Genomic DNA, 14,973 nt, shown 5'->3' with positions numbered 1-14,973 from the left:
CCGTTTGTAAATCGACACCAACTTTCTGACGCCATTTCTGACTGTACAACGTGACGCCACGCCGGCGAGCAAGTTTGCTGCGTCGCCCATCTCCCGGGAGGACGTCTGCCCAAACCTCCCGGCACGCTGCTTTTAAGAAAGACACGACTCCGCCACAACCCGCAGCCCAGACCGCTGAGGAGGCTTCAGCCTAGAGCCCTTCGAAAAGCCCAGCAGAGAAGCCTTTCCAAATCAATATGATCGCTATTTGCAATATAAATGCATTCATGAAGCTGTGTCGCTCATCTGTAATTGAGCGAGTAGGCAACTCTGGGCTTTTTGGGTGGAAGTGGGGTCCGGCGCCTTGGTTCAGGAACCAGCCCCCCATTCATAGCACTGCGTCCTATGGGAAACCCAGTTGTGTTTCCACTGAAGGCGGGGTTTTCAGTGTGCCCCAGGTGTGAGGCCTGCCTGCAGCGAGCCGAACGCGCCCTAACAAGGGAGCGAGCACGGGGGCTGCTGGCTCCCTAGGCCGCCGCCAGCCCGCCACCCAAACCGAGGCAGGGCCCGCGGCGGCGGGTGAGCCGCGTCTCCTCCGCCCCGCGCTGCCGGCGCCCGCCGTTCCCGCAAGGCGCGCCCGCCGGCCCGGGCCGGCCCATCGCCATCCCCGCAGCGGAGGTAGGTGCGGGGTCCCGGCGGTGCACAGCGGCCAGCCCCACGCCCGCGCCTGCAAGCCCCGCAGCGGTGCCCGGCGCGGCGGAGCGGCCCCCGGGGCGGGGCGGGGTGGGGCACTGACTCGCCTGTGGGCAGGAGAAGTGACGTGGGGCGGGTGGGACGTGTCCTCGCACGCCGCCAGCCCAGGCAGCCCGGCCCGCGCGAGCCCCGCGCCGCCGCCGCCGCCCGGATCAGCGGGAGAGCGCGAGAGGGGAGTTCGGGTAAGTCACACCTCTGCCGGCTCCCGCCGTCCGGGCAGCCGGCTTTATTTGTGGCTGGGAGCTGTCGCTGTGCGTGGCCGGCAGCGTTTCGCTGCCCGGCGGAGGGAGGTTTGGCTTGCACACAGCCCAAAGCACCCCGATGAAAGCAGACGGAGAAGTCCTGACGGAGCTTCCCGTTGCTCTTCTTGGAGGCCCGGTCGGCACCAGCCTGTGCGGGCTGGATGGGCGGCTGGGCGGTGCTGTGCAGCTGGCCGAGGCTTCTCCTCCTCTGATTTAGGACATGTGCCAGACTGGTAAAAATAGCACAAGTCTCTTCGCCTTACTGCTGGGAATAGGGGGACTTGGTTTGTTTACTTTGTTGCCTGGATTAATATATTTTGAAAGCACTATTTGAACAGAAATTCAAAAATTGCAGACACTTAAACCTATTTAAAATGTTTCCTAGGAAGAGTGTTAAAAAAATTATGGGGATGACTTGTTTCAAGGAGGCCTCATTAGTAAGTAGATCCTCTTTGAATAAACTGCTTTGAATGTTAACTTGCTTTTGGATGTAAAAATCCAACTCTGCTAACAAGGATCCTGGCATCCTTCTTCCCAAATCTGCTAGTCCTCTGACTGACAGCTGCCGTTCTTGCAGTCTTCCTGGCCAGCTTTATGCATGATGCAAGTTTATTGGCAATAAATGGCCCTCTGTGGGCAGATGGCATGGCTCGGCGCAGGGCGCTCCTACCCTGGATTAGAACGGGGGCTCTTCTGGCATCTCTCATCCTCCAGGTTTCCCAAACTGTCTTAACAAAATAACAAGTAAAATACTCTTTCTTGCAATGGCTGTCTAGGCCAACGAAGCAGCCCTGGAGTAGTCCTCACAACCTCAGATATCACGACCAGTTTCCTTAATCCTGCCCTGGAGAAACTGTATTCCTTGGTCCCTTCTGTAAAGTACCATGCGATTGTCTAACTTTTACCTGCGCAGCTGTCGGCGGGAAGCAGAAGGGATCCCAGTTTAACATCTCCGCCCGACGGCGTCTAGCATTTCAGCTGCACTTGTGCAGCCTGGCAGAGTACGCACTGAGTATAAAGCTCACGGTCTAGTGCGGACTCCACCCTGTGATCTCCACGCCTCGTGGTAAGAATGCAGCCCACTGAGTCCTCAGCACTCAAAACTGAGCAAAGCTTGGTTTAAAGGGTTAATCTGTATCAGCCGGATCGGATCCTGCTCTTGCTGAGTCAGTGGGAATCGTGCCGCAGGGCTCGCTGGATCTCAGTGTGAAGAGAATGTGTCATAACTGGAAACTTCGGTAGGCCCAAATGGGTGTGGAGCGTAGTCCTGCCTCCTCAGTCATGCCACTTCATCTGCTAGCGTGAAAGTGAAATGTTAATAGGTTCGTGACAGTGATAGCAGAAGGTACTGCCATACTCGGCTGGCTATGAGGTGCCCAGCTCCCGGGCAGTTTTAGTGGGAATAAGGTTCGTATCCCCCTCTTTGCAAAGCTTCCGCATAAAGCTGACTTGTAAAATGCATGAATCACCGTGAAGCCCGAAATCTTCTGCAGCCTGTCGGTGATCAACGTGCTAAGGACAATATAATGGAGCCAGCGAACCAGCCTTGACACTATCTCAGTGGCAAGGCAAGAAGACATGGGTTTATTTCACCATTATCTTACCGTACCAATGCCAATCGGGTAGCACGAGCAGCATTTGCACCTAGTCCTGGCATCACCGAAGCACAGAGCCGTGCCCGCTGAGCTAGAGGAATAGGTGTGTTACTCCCACTCCAGGAACCGGCCGGCATCCTCCGTGCGTCCTAGCTACTAGCAGGGCGATGCACCAGGTGTGTCACACGCTCGCTCCATGGTCCTTACCGTGTTAACTAGAGATGGCGCTGCTACCTCTGTCTGAAAAGCAGGTTGTCTAACACCTTTGCATACAAGGCCCTGTTTTCCTAGATATGTTCTGTACGTTTATAAGTCAATATTGGCAGCTCGCAAGCTGTCATCGTGTCTGCCAGCGTGACTGAGTTCAGCCTTGCTGCTATAAAAGGAGAAAAGCTAACAAAATCGTAAAACCTGATGCCATACAGAAGGCAGCGATTAATATTTAATATTTGAAAGAACCGCCTCGAGCAAGCATCGCTTTGTGCGTTGACATAGGATGCTGATTGCGTGCGTGTGAGTTTGTGAGTGTGCGCGCGCGCAGTTCGGGACACGATCTGATCTATGCAGTGGTGGAGGGAAGGAAGGTATTCCTTAAAATAGCTGTCAGTGTACTCACTGTTTACAGTAGGTTTTTTTAGCTCATTTTCCAAGTGTGATCTTTCCAATTTATCTTCCGAGCTGCGACATCAGTGCCGCTAATCAGTAGCTGTCATCTGGAAGAGCTGGGCAAGCACACACACCAGCGTAGGCCTGGTTTTATTTTGGAGCCCTTCTGTCTACAGAAATGATGTTTCTGAAATGGCACAGGAGTGAGTTGGTTACATTTAAGCCACTGAAATTTTTAAATTATATGCTGAAGGGAATTGCAGCTCTGGTTAATTAAAAGGAGCCGGTGTAATTACTGGACAGCGCAGAAAGATTCTCTTGGTTTATGCTTCTTCTTCCAGCATTTAGGAGCGCCTCGAAAACGATCTGGTTTTGTGACCTGTCTCAGATAGCGGCCAATATTCGGTTATGTTCAGGGAAGGGGCAAGAAGCTTTGATAAATTTTTGCAATAACTTGTGTAAAGGGGAAGTTTTATATTCAGCCAACTCCCATTACTTACATGTTGGCTTATGCCCCGAAGCATGAGGTTTTTCTCCCCTTCCTAATTATTTGAACAAAAACGCAAAACAATGGGTTAGAATATGCATTTCCAATCCTTTAGGGCTCCCTTGAAATTCATGACTCAAAAATGCCTTGTGGCAACGAGTTTGACGGGTTGAATCCATTTTATACAAGAAATTATCCCCACATTGTTTATGCGCTGCTTTTAAATGTGAAGTGCCTGTCCCCTTCCTCTCGTTTGATGAGAGCGGGACACGCTTGTAACCTGTTCGGTCTATTCATCGTTTTGTCTACTTCTCTCATATCTTCTCTTACTTTTTCCCTCTCAACAGTAGCGTCCCAGTCTTCTCAGTCTCTCTGTTAGTGGTTCATTAAGTAGATCCACTAGTGGTCCAGATAAAACCATGAAAATAAGCTTTTTTGGGAAGCGAAAAAGGTGTAGGGAAGAAAGGGTTAATATGGTTATCAGTCTTGCCATAAAGGGAATATAGATTCAGAGGCTCCTGGGTGCAAACAAATGCTTGATCTGCTGTTTCAGTTGTCAAACGGAGGACCCGGCAAACAGTCCCCGGGATGTTGTCTAGGTCTTGGCTTTCCATTCGAAACTTTTTTCTTGTGAAAGGGCAGGCTCTCCCCCACCCCACCAAATAATGCCCGTAAGAAGATAATAGCCCTTAAATACGGTGCTCAGGGCAAGGTGCGGCCGTTTGAGGAAGTGCAACAGCCGAATTCCCGTCAATAAAACAATCCGTCTTACTATTTCAAACCAGCCTGCAGCCCGCCCGCCCCTCTCCCCCGACCAGCAGGCCCCAGACAAGCGCTCTGTTTTCGGGCTCCCGTTCTGCTTCCTTTGGGGCTTTGTCTCCGTGCAGCGTCTTGTTGCAGCTTGGAGGGCTGTCACCATAAAAAAGGAGCCGGTTAATGTCTTTCCCTCCCTCTTTCTCCAAACATGGAGGCGTGCTGCTGCGCGGCAGGGTGGCAGGCTTTGCACGGCCTGCGGGGTTCGTTCAAGCGAGAGGTGCCTGTCTGCCTAAAATAATCCTCTAGCCGGAAAACTGCCCGTATTACAGCAAAGGCTGAAAATGTGGAGGGTGAGATAAAAGAAGAGAAACCAAATGGAGTGTATTACCCCCCTGCCCACCCTGCCGTCCTCACAGCGTGACCGCTTGGTTGAATGCCGAGCGCAGCAGCTCTGCAAAGGCTAGGGGCAAAGGGATTTTTCTTAGGAAAAAGGGAATAAAAGCAAAACGAGTCCATGAGCAAGCCTCTGACCCAGCTGCATGTCAGGTAGGGGCTGGATTTCTCGGGGCATCCTCCTGCTTCCTCTCTGCTTCCCGAAAGGTCGTGTGCGTTGGCAGGCGCACAGTATTTACATCACATCGTGCTATCTGGACGCCTGACAGCAGCATTGACTGGCAAAGCACGCTCATCAGGCCTTTATTTAGCTATTGGCACGCTGCTAGATCACTCTGCTTCCTGTGACCGTGCTGCCGTGCTAACACGTACCCTCAGATAGTCTCGGTTCGGCAGGTGCTTGCTCCAGCATATTCATTCGTTCATTCTCCTATTGCGTTTGCGTCAGGGAGCTGCGATGGAGTCAGGGCCCAGCCTGTTACAGGGTCCTGTAGGAACACGCACAGAGGCGCAGGTCTGGCCGGAAAGTGCCAGGGTACTGGTACCCGTTGTGCCGATCGAAATCCCTACTTGTCCTGGTGACAGAATGCTGTTTTTATTATGGTACCTGTGCAAGTGGTAGGGGGACTGGATTTCAGGATGATTCATTAACAGACATACTAGCAAATGAGCTGGTGTGTCGGTGCCTTCTGGCTGCACCGATGGAGACACTAAATCCTAGGGCACGTTAGTTTTTTGCTCAGGTGTACCCACACGTATTTTCAAAGTGCTCGTGTCCAGAGTTTTATCAGAACAATTTCCTGTTCTGTTACCTTTTGTTTTCTCAAAAGTTGGAAGTCTGGGTAGTGAAGATACTGGGCTCTTAGGGCAAGCATCTCTGTTGTATGAATATTGCACGAGGGGAGGCAGGAGGTGTACTAGTGCCTTACAAACAGCAAATTCCTGGGGCATTCCCTACCTAGGTATGCAACTTATGTGCACATCCTTTCACAGCACCTGAAGTGAGCTTCAGCTCATGAAAGCTTGTGTTATAAACACACGCACGCATGTTGTAGTTAGTCTATAAAGTGCAAATCTACCCTGCCTACTACGGGGTAGGAGAAGGACTAGGGCCTGTGTACTTGCACCTGTTGATTCTGGAGAATAACTTTAGGTTTTCCCCATGTGGATGGTACCCGTATCTCTGTGATCCAGGATATTCAAACTGGTAACATTCAGAGAAACGATGATCAAAGATGGACGAGAACTGGCTGCTATGGACTGTAAAAGAAAACTGCCTTTCTTTGAACTTTCGTAGTGGAAAGATAGTTTCCCCCTCTGTAATGAGCTGGGCTTTTGACCCTTTCTTCCCCCTGTAAAAGCCCGAAGAATGCAAACTGGTTTCAGACATGGAGATTTCTACCCCGTGCACAACCACCGAGAGAGAGAGAGCATCGTTTGTCTATATTAGGAACCAGTCAGTGAGTCAGTGGGAAACCATCCAAAGACAAAGTTTAAACATATGGGCTTACTGAACATTTCCACACACACACACACAAAATATAGCTACAAAACGAAATCCTTAAAACTGGAGAAAGTGAATCATCCAGAGGAAGCAAACTCTTTCAGCTTGTATGGAGGTCCCACAGTGAGAACTACAGCAAGGCTTTGACCACACTTTTGCTTCCTTGACTCCATGGGTCTGCATCCTTTTTTAAGAAAGGAACGGCCTGTTTAAATGACCACACCGAGGACTTCACGTACTTTGCTATGGTAAGGGGCTGTGCAACATGCTGTATGTGTCGCATAGTTGCGTAGGGCTGTATGCTAATGATATTGCCCTCTAGTAGCTGGCTCACAAAGAGGAAAAGGGCCCGGCGGCATTGGAGCAGATTGGTTTTGGAGGTGAACAAGCATCCCAGGTCTGACTTCTCAAGATGTGGATGGTTACTGCCATCATCATGCCTGAGCTGTCTCATTAGAAGAGAAGAACAATACTGATACAGTTCTTTGTAGCTTGATAACTGCATGCAAATACTAACTTACGTGTCATGGCAGCATGCCTGGGCCGTGGCAGTGCTCGTATTGCTCTACAGAAGAGATGTGCGGTCTCTTCTGGCGTTCCTGCCATTCAGCATTGTCCGAACTATTTCAGCACGGGGAAAAATGGGCTAGCAAATGTTTGTGCTCAGGAGGCTTAGAGCCATGTTAAACCTCTTCCTCCGTCCCTGGAAAGGTTTAACTCTATTTCTGTGTGATAAGCCAACAGCTATAGAGATTAGCTGAAGCTAACTTGCAGGATCAGGTCTAAACCAGATACTGCTGCTTGTATGAGCTTAGAGGCCTCCTTGTACAAACGCAGCAAGAGACAATCTCCCAATCCCCCCTCTCGGGGAGAAGCAAACAGCAGCCCCAAGACCTAGGGAAGGCCACTGCGGTACTCAGATGCTGGTCTGAGTCTATCCCAGCCCTGCAGTTGGTCCAATAAAAAGTATCCTCTATGAAAGTCCTTGTTTCTCACGTATTTCCTGGAGCATCCTGGCTACAACATCACTTCGACGCTACCGATCCCAACCTGAGCAGTTTACAGCCTTGGCAGAGAGGGAGAGGAGCATGACACACAACTAACCTGCCACACGGACAATCAGGGAGAGAACCAGACATAAAACCCTTCTCGGTCGCGGCCAAAGGCCCTGTGCATTGCGCTCTGTTGACGTGCTTGTTAACGTGGATCTGCAGTTGTTTCAGGAGCGTCTGCTTCAGAACGGGAGGCTGTCTGTGGTGTGGGCTTACATCAAACTTCTCACCCGATGGGGTGAATCCTGCTCCATTTTGGGGGAAGGAAGATACTGAAGCAAAGGCAGGGAGGATGAACCCAAAGGATCCCTTGTGCCTAGGTTAGGACCTCGAGAATTTGATAGTATTTGGATGAACAACCCAAAACCTACGTGTAGCCGCCTAGTATGTACAGCGACTGTTTTAATTTTCACCCCGCGTCTCCTGCTCATTTCATCTCTCCTTTACTACACTTGTTTTTGGTTTCAAACGTGTATGTATAGGCTCAAGCTTAATGAAGTTAGCCATTTGTATAAATCCAGTCTTACCTCGTGTCTCCTCCGCGCTCAGCTGGACCAGCTGCCGCTGGCACTAGCGGGGTAAGGCACAGGCACCCTGAGACCCTGCTGCATCGGTGAGTGGGCTTCCTGCACCCCAGTGCAAAAAGACGGTGACATCTAAGTGCTTTTAATCCCGTACAGTTCTTGTAGAGACTGACATTTGCTTATACTGCTCTTGCCCCGATGGAGGAATAGCGGTGGCTTGCTGACAGCTGGACAGCCTGCAGTGATCGGTTTGGTGTTTAATGCTCCAGTCACACGGAGGGTCCTGCCTTAGGCCGTCTGTGGGCAGCATTTTACCCTTCAACTGCAAACACCTCTTTTCCCTTGTCTCTGGGCATTATTATGCCTTTATCCTTCATTTAGTCATAGGCCTGATGAATGCAACAAGAGTTTTGGTGCAGACCCTTGCCAGCTCGACTGTAAAAGGAAAAAAATAGTTATCCAGGGTTGGCAGACACTGCCCCTGCTCCTGCTGTGTGTCTGTGGGCTGGAGGAACGAACGTCTTCTGGTTTCTCTGCAGCTCACCGTGAGCACAACCTTGGCACGTCACCTCCCACCGACAAGATTTTGATACTGCCCCCTCGTCTTTGGGTGGCCCATGCTCTACAGGCCTCTAAGGGGCACGTGCTTTTAATGTGCAGAGTTGTATCTCAGTGGTTGCATGGGTATTCCTTTAAGACATCAGCTATTCTCAGCACGTTGGCATTGTTCATATCTAGGTCAGACATGCATAATCCGTCTGCAACAAAAATCTACTAAGCTACTAACCAAATTCTCCTCTAATATATTTACTGTGAGCGTGCAAAAACCCCCAAAAAACCGACCTCGTCCTTGTGAAATAGCGAGGCCTCCTCCCCTTTGGAGAACATGGCCTGTAGAGCGAGATGTTATTTCCCCTCTATTGAGGGGCAAGTGGTTTTGAATGGATTTAAATGCACACACTTTGGGAGAGCAGAATAACTGGCATGTGTGTAGACTCGGGGGTCTTTGCATGCACCCAGGTCCTAGGCTGCTTTTTCTGGTAATCCACATATTGAAGACTATGTGTTTCATGATTGAAGATAAGGGTAGAGGATTTGGTGTTCACTACAGAAATGCGTGAAGAAGCAGCATGCCCATCGAGCCGTAAGGGAGGGAAGAGCATCTTGATGCTAAAGCACAGGCCTATGAGTTGGGGGCCACGTTCTCTCCTCAGGTTCGGCCACGTTCTCCCTGTGTAACCTTGAGCAAATCAGTTGGGTCCAAGGTGACCACCGATTCGAGGCAGCTTCATTTGAGGATTCGCAAACAGGTGTGTTTTCAGAGGTGCTGAATGTGCCGTTTTGTTTCTCCCCCTTTCAGCAGCAGCACCTTTGCATCGGAGCCCTTTTCTTCTAGGTGTCTGTATTTTTGGTCCTGTTTCTATTCTTGCAGCGCTGGGGTGAGATGTTGCCGGTCTGGGCGCGTAGCTGTTCACACGAGGTAGAGAAGACGAGCGAACGAGCCTCGCCAGCTCTCCCCGCTTCCGAACGCAGGGGTGGTTACCGGGGTGGCGCGGACCGAGCGCATCTGTGCGCGTGAAACCCTGTCCTGGCAGAATCCCGGCTTGCGCAAGGATGCCGGGTCTTCTCCGTCCGTCTCCAGAACGCCTCCTCTGCCAACACTGAGACGCCCAAAAGCGCCAAAGCAGCCTTTCTTCTCTTATCACAACTTATCTTGCTCTAAAGAGGTTTTGCTTTCCTGTTTCAGTTCAGTTTCACCAAGCCGGTCAAACCTACTGGTCCGTGTGTTATGTATCCTGTCATGCCTTTTATGCGTCTCTTAGCAAGTCTTTAAGCGAAGAATAGAGCGTGTGTCTAGTCAGCACGTAAGCACTGATTTAGAACTGAATGCAGTTCAGGACTCTTGTTTTGCTCACAAATAAAGGCAAGCAGCTGATTTCCCACAATCCGTAGTGGTACGCCGTCTGGGTGTTCATGGGCACGGCTGAGCTCCCCGGCAGGGTTGGGCTTTTTACGCAGTTGGTGGCATCAGCAGATTCTTGGCCGGGTGTAATTGTGCCAGATGGGCGTGCTCGTCCTGTGGCTTGATCTGGGACGCTTACGCCAGGTCCGATTCTTCCCTCGTGCCCCAGTTTGCTCCCGGCGCGCCTCCACTGAGCTGCTTCAGAGCGGGGAGCCTTAGCTTTGTGTGTTTAATAGGCCCTCTCTCTGCTTCGAAGAGCTCATGCTATACATCTCTGATTGCATCTATAAAGGTGCAAGACTCCCTTGCCTTCTGCCCCTCTTCAGACTAGCAGGGCTAGCTGCCTCTCTTTAGTAGACAGATCGGTGAGTCAGAATGCAGACAAGTGGCGTTGGGGAACAGCGTGAATCATAAGATCTGCCTTTCTTGCCAGGCTGCTCTGCTTTAGTCAAAACGAGTGCTGGAACATCAAATCTATGAATGCAAAAGTCTGCTTTGCCCAGCCCAGCCCTACACACGCTTTGTTGCTAGCCTCTCAGAGGGGTGTTTGGTCTTGCACGGTGTATGAATTTAGGGTTGCCTTAAGACTAACAAGCCAACTATCACTTCGGGTGTTTTTAATACTTCTCACCTTAGTGATGAAGCTAACAACCCACAATCTGGGTTTTCAGGGACTTTCACTCATGCTGTATGCTAACTTGACAAGAAGCCCCAAAGAAATAAAGAGGACATTTGTTTTCAACATGCAGATCTAGCGTTGCTAATGTTTCCTGAATTGACCTCTCCCACAGTCTTGCCTTGGGAGATGACACAGAATTTATCTGGAGCCACAGAGATGCTTTGCTGAGCTCAAGATATAAATTCTTACAATTTGTGCAAATGTGTTATGTTTTGTTTAACCTTTTACAGCTCTGCAGAGAACTTGGGAAAAAGAGAGTATTATCAGTATCATCACATCCTAAATCTTGAACCTGCCTAGAAGTGGGATTATAATACTGTTGCCCAGGCTAGATGTATCTCAATGCTTGCCATAGTTTTCTGTTATTCCATCAAAGTCAGTTTATTAACTGCAGTTGGGAGTCTTCGGGGCTAGGGACAGAAGTTACACAGAAACCGATATAAGTGATCGGAAACTGATTCAGATGTGTAGCTCAACAGAAGTTCAGTGCACATAAACTGCTTTCAAAATGGCCAAAATTGGTTTAAGATACATTTGGATGGATGCAGTATCAGATATAACTGCTTTAGGTTAAATCAGCTTATCGAACTTCTGTCCCAAAACCCCTCCAGATTCAGTTTAACTCACAGAGTCCCCCAGAATCCCAGGTTGCTTTGCACCTCCCTGGGCCGGCTAGGTTTGGCGTGCTCTAGCCCCGGCTTTGGCCTGAGCCACTGCAGGCATGCGGACAGCAAGCGAATGTCTGTTCACTTGCGGATCGATTCAATCTACACAGTTCACACTAGCCTGCGAAGACTGAATCGGTTCAGCCTCAGGCTTTTTGATTGTCTGTACTTAGGCCAGGAGCTTCGGGAGTCGGGGCGGCAGGGTGCATGCCCTTCTCATTGCGTGCGCCTTTTATGCCAGCAGCTATTGTACGCGCGCAAAGCAGCATATGCCTGCAGACAAAAAGCCTGTGAAGCCAGCCAGAGGTTATTCCCAGTAATGGTTCCATGCAACACTGCTCTCCCTTGTGTCCAGAGGAACAATGATCTTGTAAAATGTGTATGTAGACTTGCAACCTGAGAAGGAAGGGATGTGCCAAGAATAAGGCTTTTTCAGGTAAAAAGACTGTAAAAGGCAGCAGAGAGCTTACGGCAATAGGAAGTTCTTGGTATCGGAGGAGCAGCAGCCACTATTTTTAAAGCAAAAAACCCCCGACAAGACAGTGCTTGGTAAAAAAAAGTTACTATACCTGAGATCTTTAAAATTACTCTCTAATTACTCTCTAAAATTTATCTCGGGGTAACTACAGAGAGACTGGTAAATATTTCATGAGGCTCAGAAGGGGGGAAAAATGAACTTCCAAAAAACTGCAAAGCTGTTTATGCAACTACCTAATGAAGTCTTCCCTCCCCATTTATCGTAAAGCGAGATGCTTTGGGACGATAGAAAACACGAACCAGGAGGTTAACCAACTGTGAGTAATTTGCAAAATGTTCTGACCAAAGCCAGAAATGCCCGGGTTTCAGCCTTTAATGCACGCTCAGAGTCATTTCCTTGAAGTGATTCAAGCCAGCTGGGGACCGGGTGCCTCTTGCCCCGGGGGGATGAGGAAGAGGTGGGGCCGGCACTGGCTCCAGGGCCAGGCAGGTGCAGGGCGGTGTGTGTTGCACTCCGCCAGCAGCTGGGTGCACCCAGGGCCTCCCTGAGCCAGGCTAGCCCCGAACGCTTCCCCCAGAACGCGCCTTTGCTCCGGCCCCAGCGCCCCACGTCTCCGCGCCTGCCCCGGAGCAGGGAGAAAGACGGAAAAGGGTGCGTGCAGAGGCAGGCACGGGCCTTCAGGGAAGAAGAGGAGCAGATGCGCTTGGGAAGTTTTTGCTGCTCGTAGACGTCCTGGACCACGAACTCCTGTTCAGCAGGGCACGTAGGAGTTGAATCTTTGTCACGCTGCCTCCCCCCCAGGGATGCTTGTAGAAATCTCCATTGCAGCGGTAACCTTTGGACTCGGACAGAGAGCTGGGGCGTCCCGTCAGGCTGGCGCGTCTCCCCAGGGGCGGGTCCTGGCCCGTTAGGATCGGTCGTCTCCTGATCAAGGTGGTAGGAAAGCAAGAGTGCAGATGCAGCAACACAGTTCATCTCTAGAAAATGCTGACGGCCTTCCCTAGGATGCAGTTTTCTTCCGGCAGCATCGCCTCAGGGTAGCCAGCTCCGACTGCCTGTGGTCACACGTTGACCAGGGTGTTCAACCCCTGTTTGCCCACATTGTGGGTCTGTTTGCGTTATTGGTGCCAAGGGTTTTTCCCCAAGACTCAGATGCCCGCTGATTTTCAGTGGGATTCTTTGCTGCCGAGGCTAAGGACTCGCGGGCTGTGGGGAGGGAGGGAGGGAAGACGCCACCAATCAAAGAGGAATTAATTTTTGTTCTTTTGAAAGCAAAGCAAAGCCGGGAGCCTGCAAGAGCGCTCCTGGCCTTTCGTGCAAGCGCCAGGATGGCTCTGCGGCCGCTGTAGCCGCGTAGCGGGAGGACGTTTCCGCAGCGGCCCAGAGCAGTGCTGTTGGCGGGTTGGGGCTATGTCAGTCCCGAGGCGGGCACACGCAACCAGCTGCAACGATGTGCCAACTTCACGTGCTTTGATGTCCTTCACCACAATGTGTAGGTGCCAGACTGCTGACATCAGCCGCTTGCGTTGTGCAAGGAAAGGCCTGCGAGTGACAGTACTAATCCTTGCCAATGAGCCGCAGCAATAATTGCTCGTAAGCAGAATGAAGTGGCTGGTTAGCAAGACAGCTCTTCAGATCCCACAAAGACCTGGTGGAGAAGACTGGCAGAAAGAAACCACGTTGCTTTTCCCCATTTTCCATGCTGGTTTTTTTCCAGTAATGTCATTTATAAGCAGATGTGGAATAGTTTTCTCTCTCTGTTCCCTCCCTCTCTGCGCGCTGCTCCTCAAGGCAGCTAAAAGCCCTGATCTTCCCAGAACGACTCAAGCAGCTAAGTGCTCTCCTTATAGTTTTACAGAAACTGTGCGCGCCAGGGGTTGCTTTTCGTAAAGCTGAATATTTAATTGGCTGATTGAATAGCCCATTATTCTATTCCAGTGAAGCTACTCAAGGCTGAATCCTGTTTTGATCCACTTTTTATTTTGGAAACTCTTAGAATATTATTAATATTATTATTAATATTATTCTTTTGCATATGATGTGGCCTGCAGTGGCCTGGCAGCACTGCTAGTCTAGGGGCTTCTGGTAGTATTTGCGCAGGTCTGGTGAGCCTGCCTGAATGTTTGTGGCTGAGACAGAATCGGAGGTTTGAGTCTGGTTAAAACGATCTTCTTTTTCACCCCTCCGGGGTAGCGTTGTGCATTTTGTCAGCGGCAGGAGACTACTCAGTATTGCCTTCAAAAGGAGCTGTCACATAGCCTGAGAGGAGCAGTGAGCAGTGCCCGGGGTGGGGTAGCGCGGTGTGTTTCGATTAGAGGGGGCTAGGGTTTGGCCAGGGTAGAATCACATCAGAAAAACCATTGCCTTTGTGTCTCACTTTACAAGGTGATAAGAGCAGGGGGGAGCTGGCAGGTGCGATTCTCGGGTTCACATCTGTCGGCGGAGGGGCGATATAGCTTTGGTGAGACCTCACCTGGCATGTTGTCTTCAGATCTGGGTGTCTTGCTGCCAGAGACATGAGACAAGATAGCAGGCGCTCAGGAAAGAGAAACTATTTTAAGGCGCTGAAAAGAAAAGGATAATGTGCGGGGCAGGAGGGTGTGCAAGTGTTGTGTGGCGTGTGCCGTGATGACTGAGTGGGAGGCAAAGCTGCACGCCAAGTTACGGAGAGCAGAAAGGCCGAAGAAGAGGAGGGAGTGACCCAAAAGGGGGAGTATTGGAAGCAGTGGGATGGAAATACGAAAGGGAAGTTTTGAGATGGATCCCAGGAAAAGCTTTACTCCATGGGACGGTCTCTGAAAGGGGGCGTAGATGCATCACCTTGGCGGGTTTTAAAAGGGACCTGCGCAACATCCCAGGCGATGGGCTCGGTGGGCCAACAGGCTTCTGGTGTGCTCTGGCACTTTTCTCCTTTGATGGGGTAACTTTATAAGTGGAGACATCTGTTCCCACTCTGGCTGCTAATGGGCAAACATCTGCATCGCGTAAATGCACTGCCACTTGCCTGTGGTGACTAGCCAGCTGTTAAATGAGCCAGGGGGACCTGAGTGAAAGCTCCCAGGGAGTCAAATAAGAAAATAAGGCAAGGTGCCAGGAGGGGAAGCGACTCTGCTAAGGGGGCTAAGAGGACCTGTCGGGTGCTCAGCAGAAGCCTTCAGCGTCCAGGCTTCCCGACCAGGGGCAGTAAGTTCACTGAAGCCTCCTTTGGAGACCCGCAGCAGCCCAGAGACGGGGTCATCTGCACTCGCAGCAGTGAGCGCGCCGGGCAGGCCGAGCTCTCCGATCACTGCCACCTCT

At 50.9% G+C, this 14,973-nt stretch overlaps 1 protein-coding gene across 3 annotated transcripts in view; it reads left to right on the top strand.

Annotated features, from left to right (window-relative positions):
- Positions 1-461: 461 nt before the first annotated feature.
- Positions 462-14,973, top strand: part of GSN (gelsolin) — a 33,422-nt gene continuing 18,910 nt past the window's right edge. The window contains exons 1-2 of one of the 3 annotated variants that reach the window (XM_090021127.1): positions 832-914; positions 1,360-1,411. In XM_090021127.1, coding sequence (XP_089877253.1) covers positions 1,379-1,411 — 33 coding nt within the window. In that variant the 5' untranslated portion in view covers positions 832-914; positions 1,360-1,378. Of the gene's footprint in view, positions 658-784; positions 915-1,359; positions 1,412-14,973 lie in introns of those variants that run through there. The other 2 variants (XM_090021129.1, XM_090021128.1) reach the window with 2 other exon arrangements.

This window comes from Crocodylus siamensis, chromosome 11, assembly GCF_052110815.1.
Source record: "Crocodylus siamensis isolate JL-2025a chromosome 11, ASM5211081v1, whole genome shotgun sequence".
Classification (NCBI taxonomy): domain Eukaryota; kingdom Metazoa; phylum Chordata; order Crocodylia; family Crocodylidae; genus Crocodylus; species Crocodylus siamensis.
Note: the sequence above shows the minus strand (reverse complement) of the source record. Positions and strands in the feature narration are given on the sequence as shown.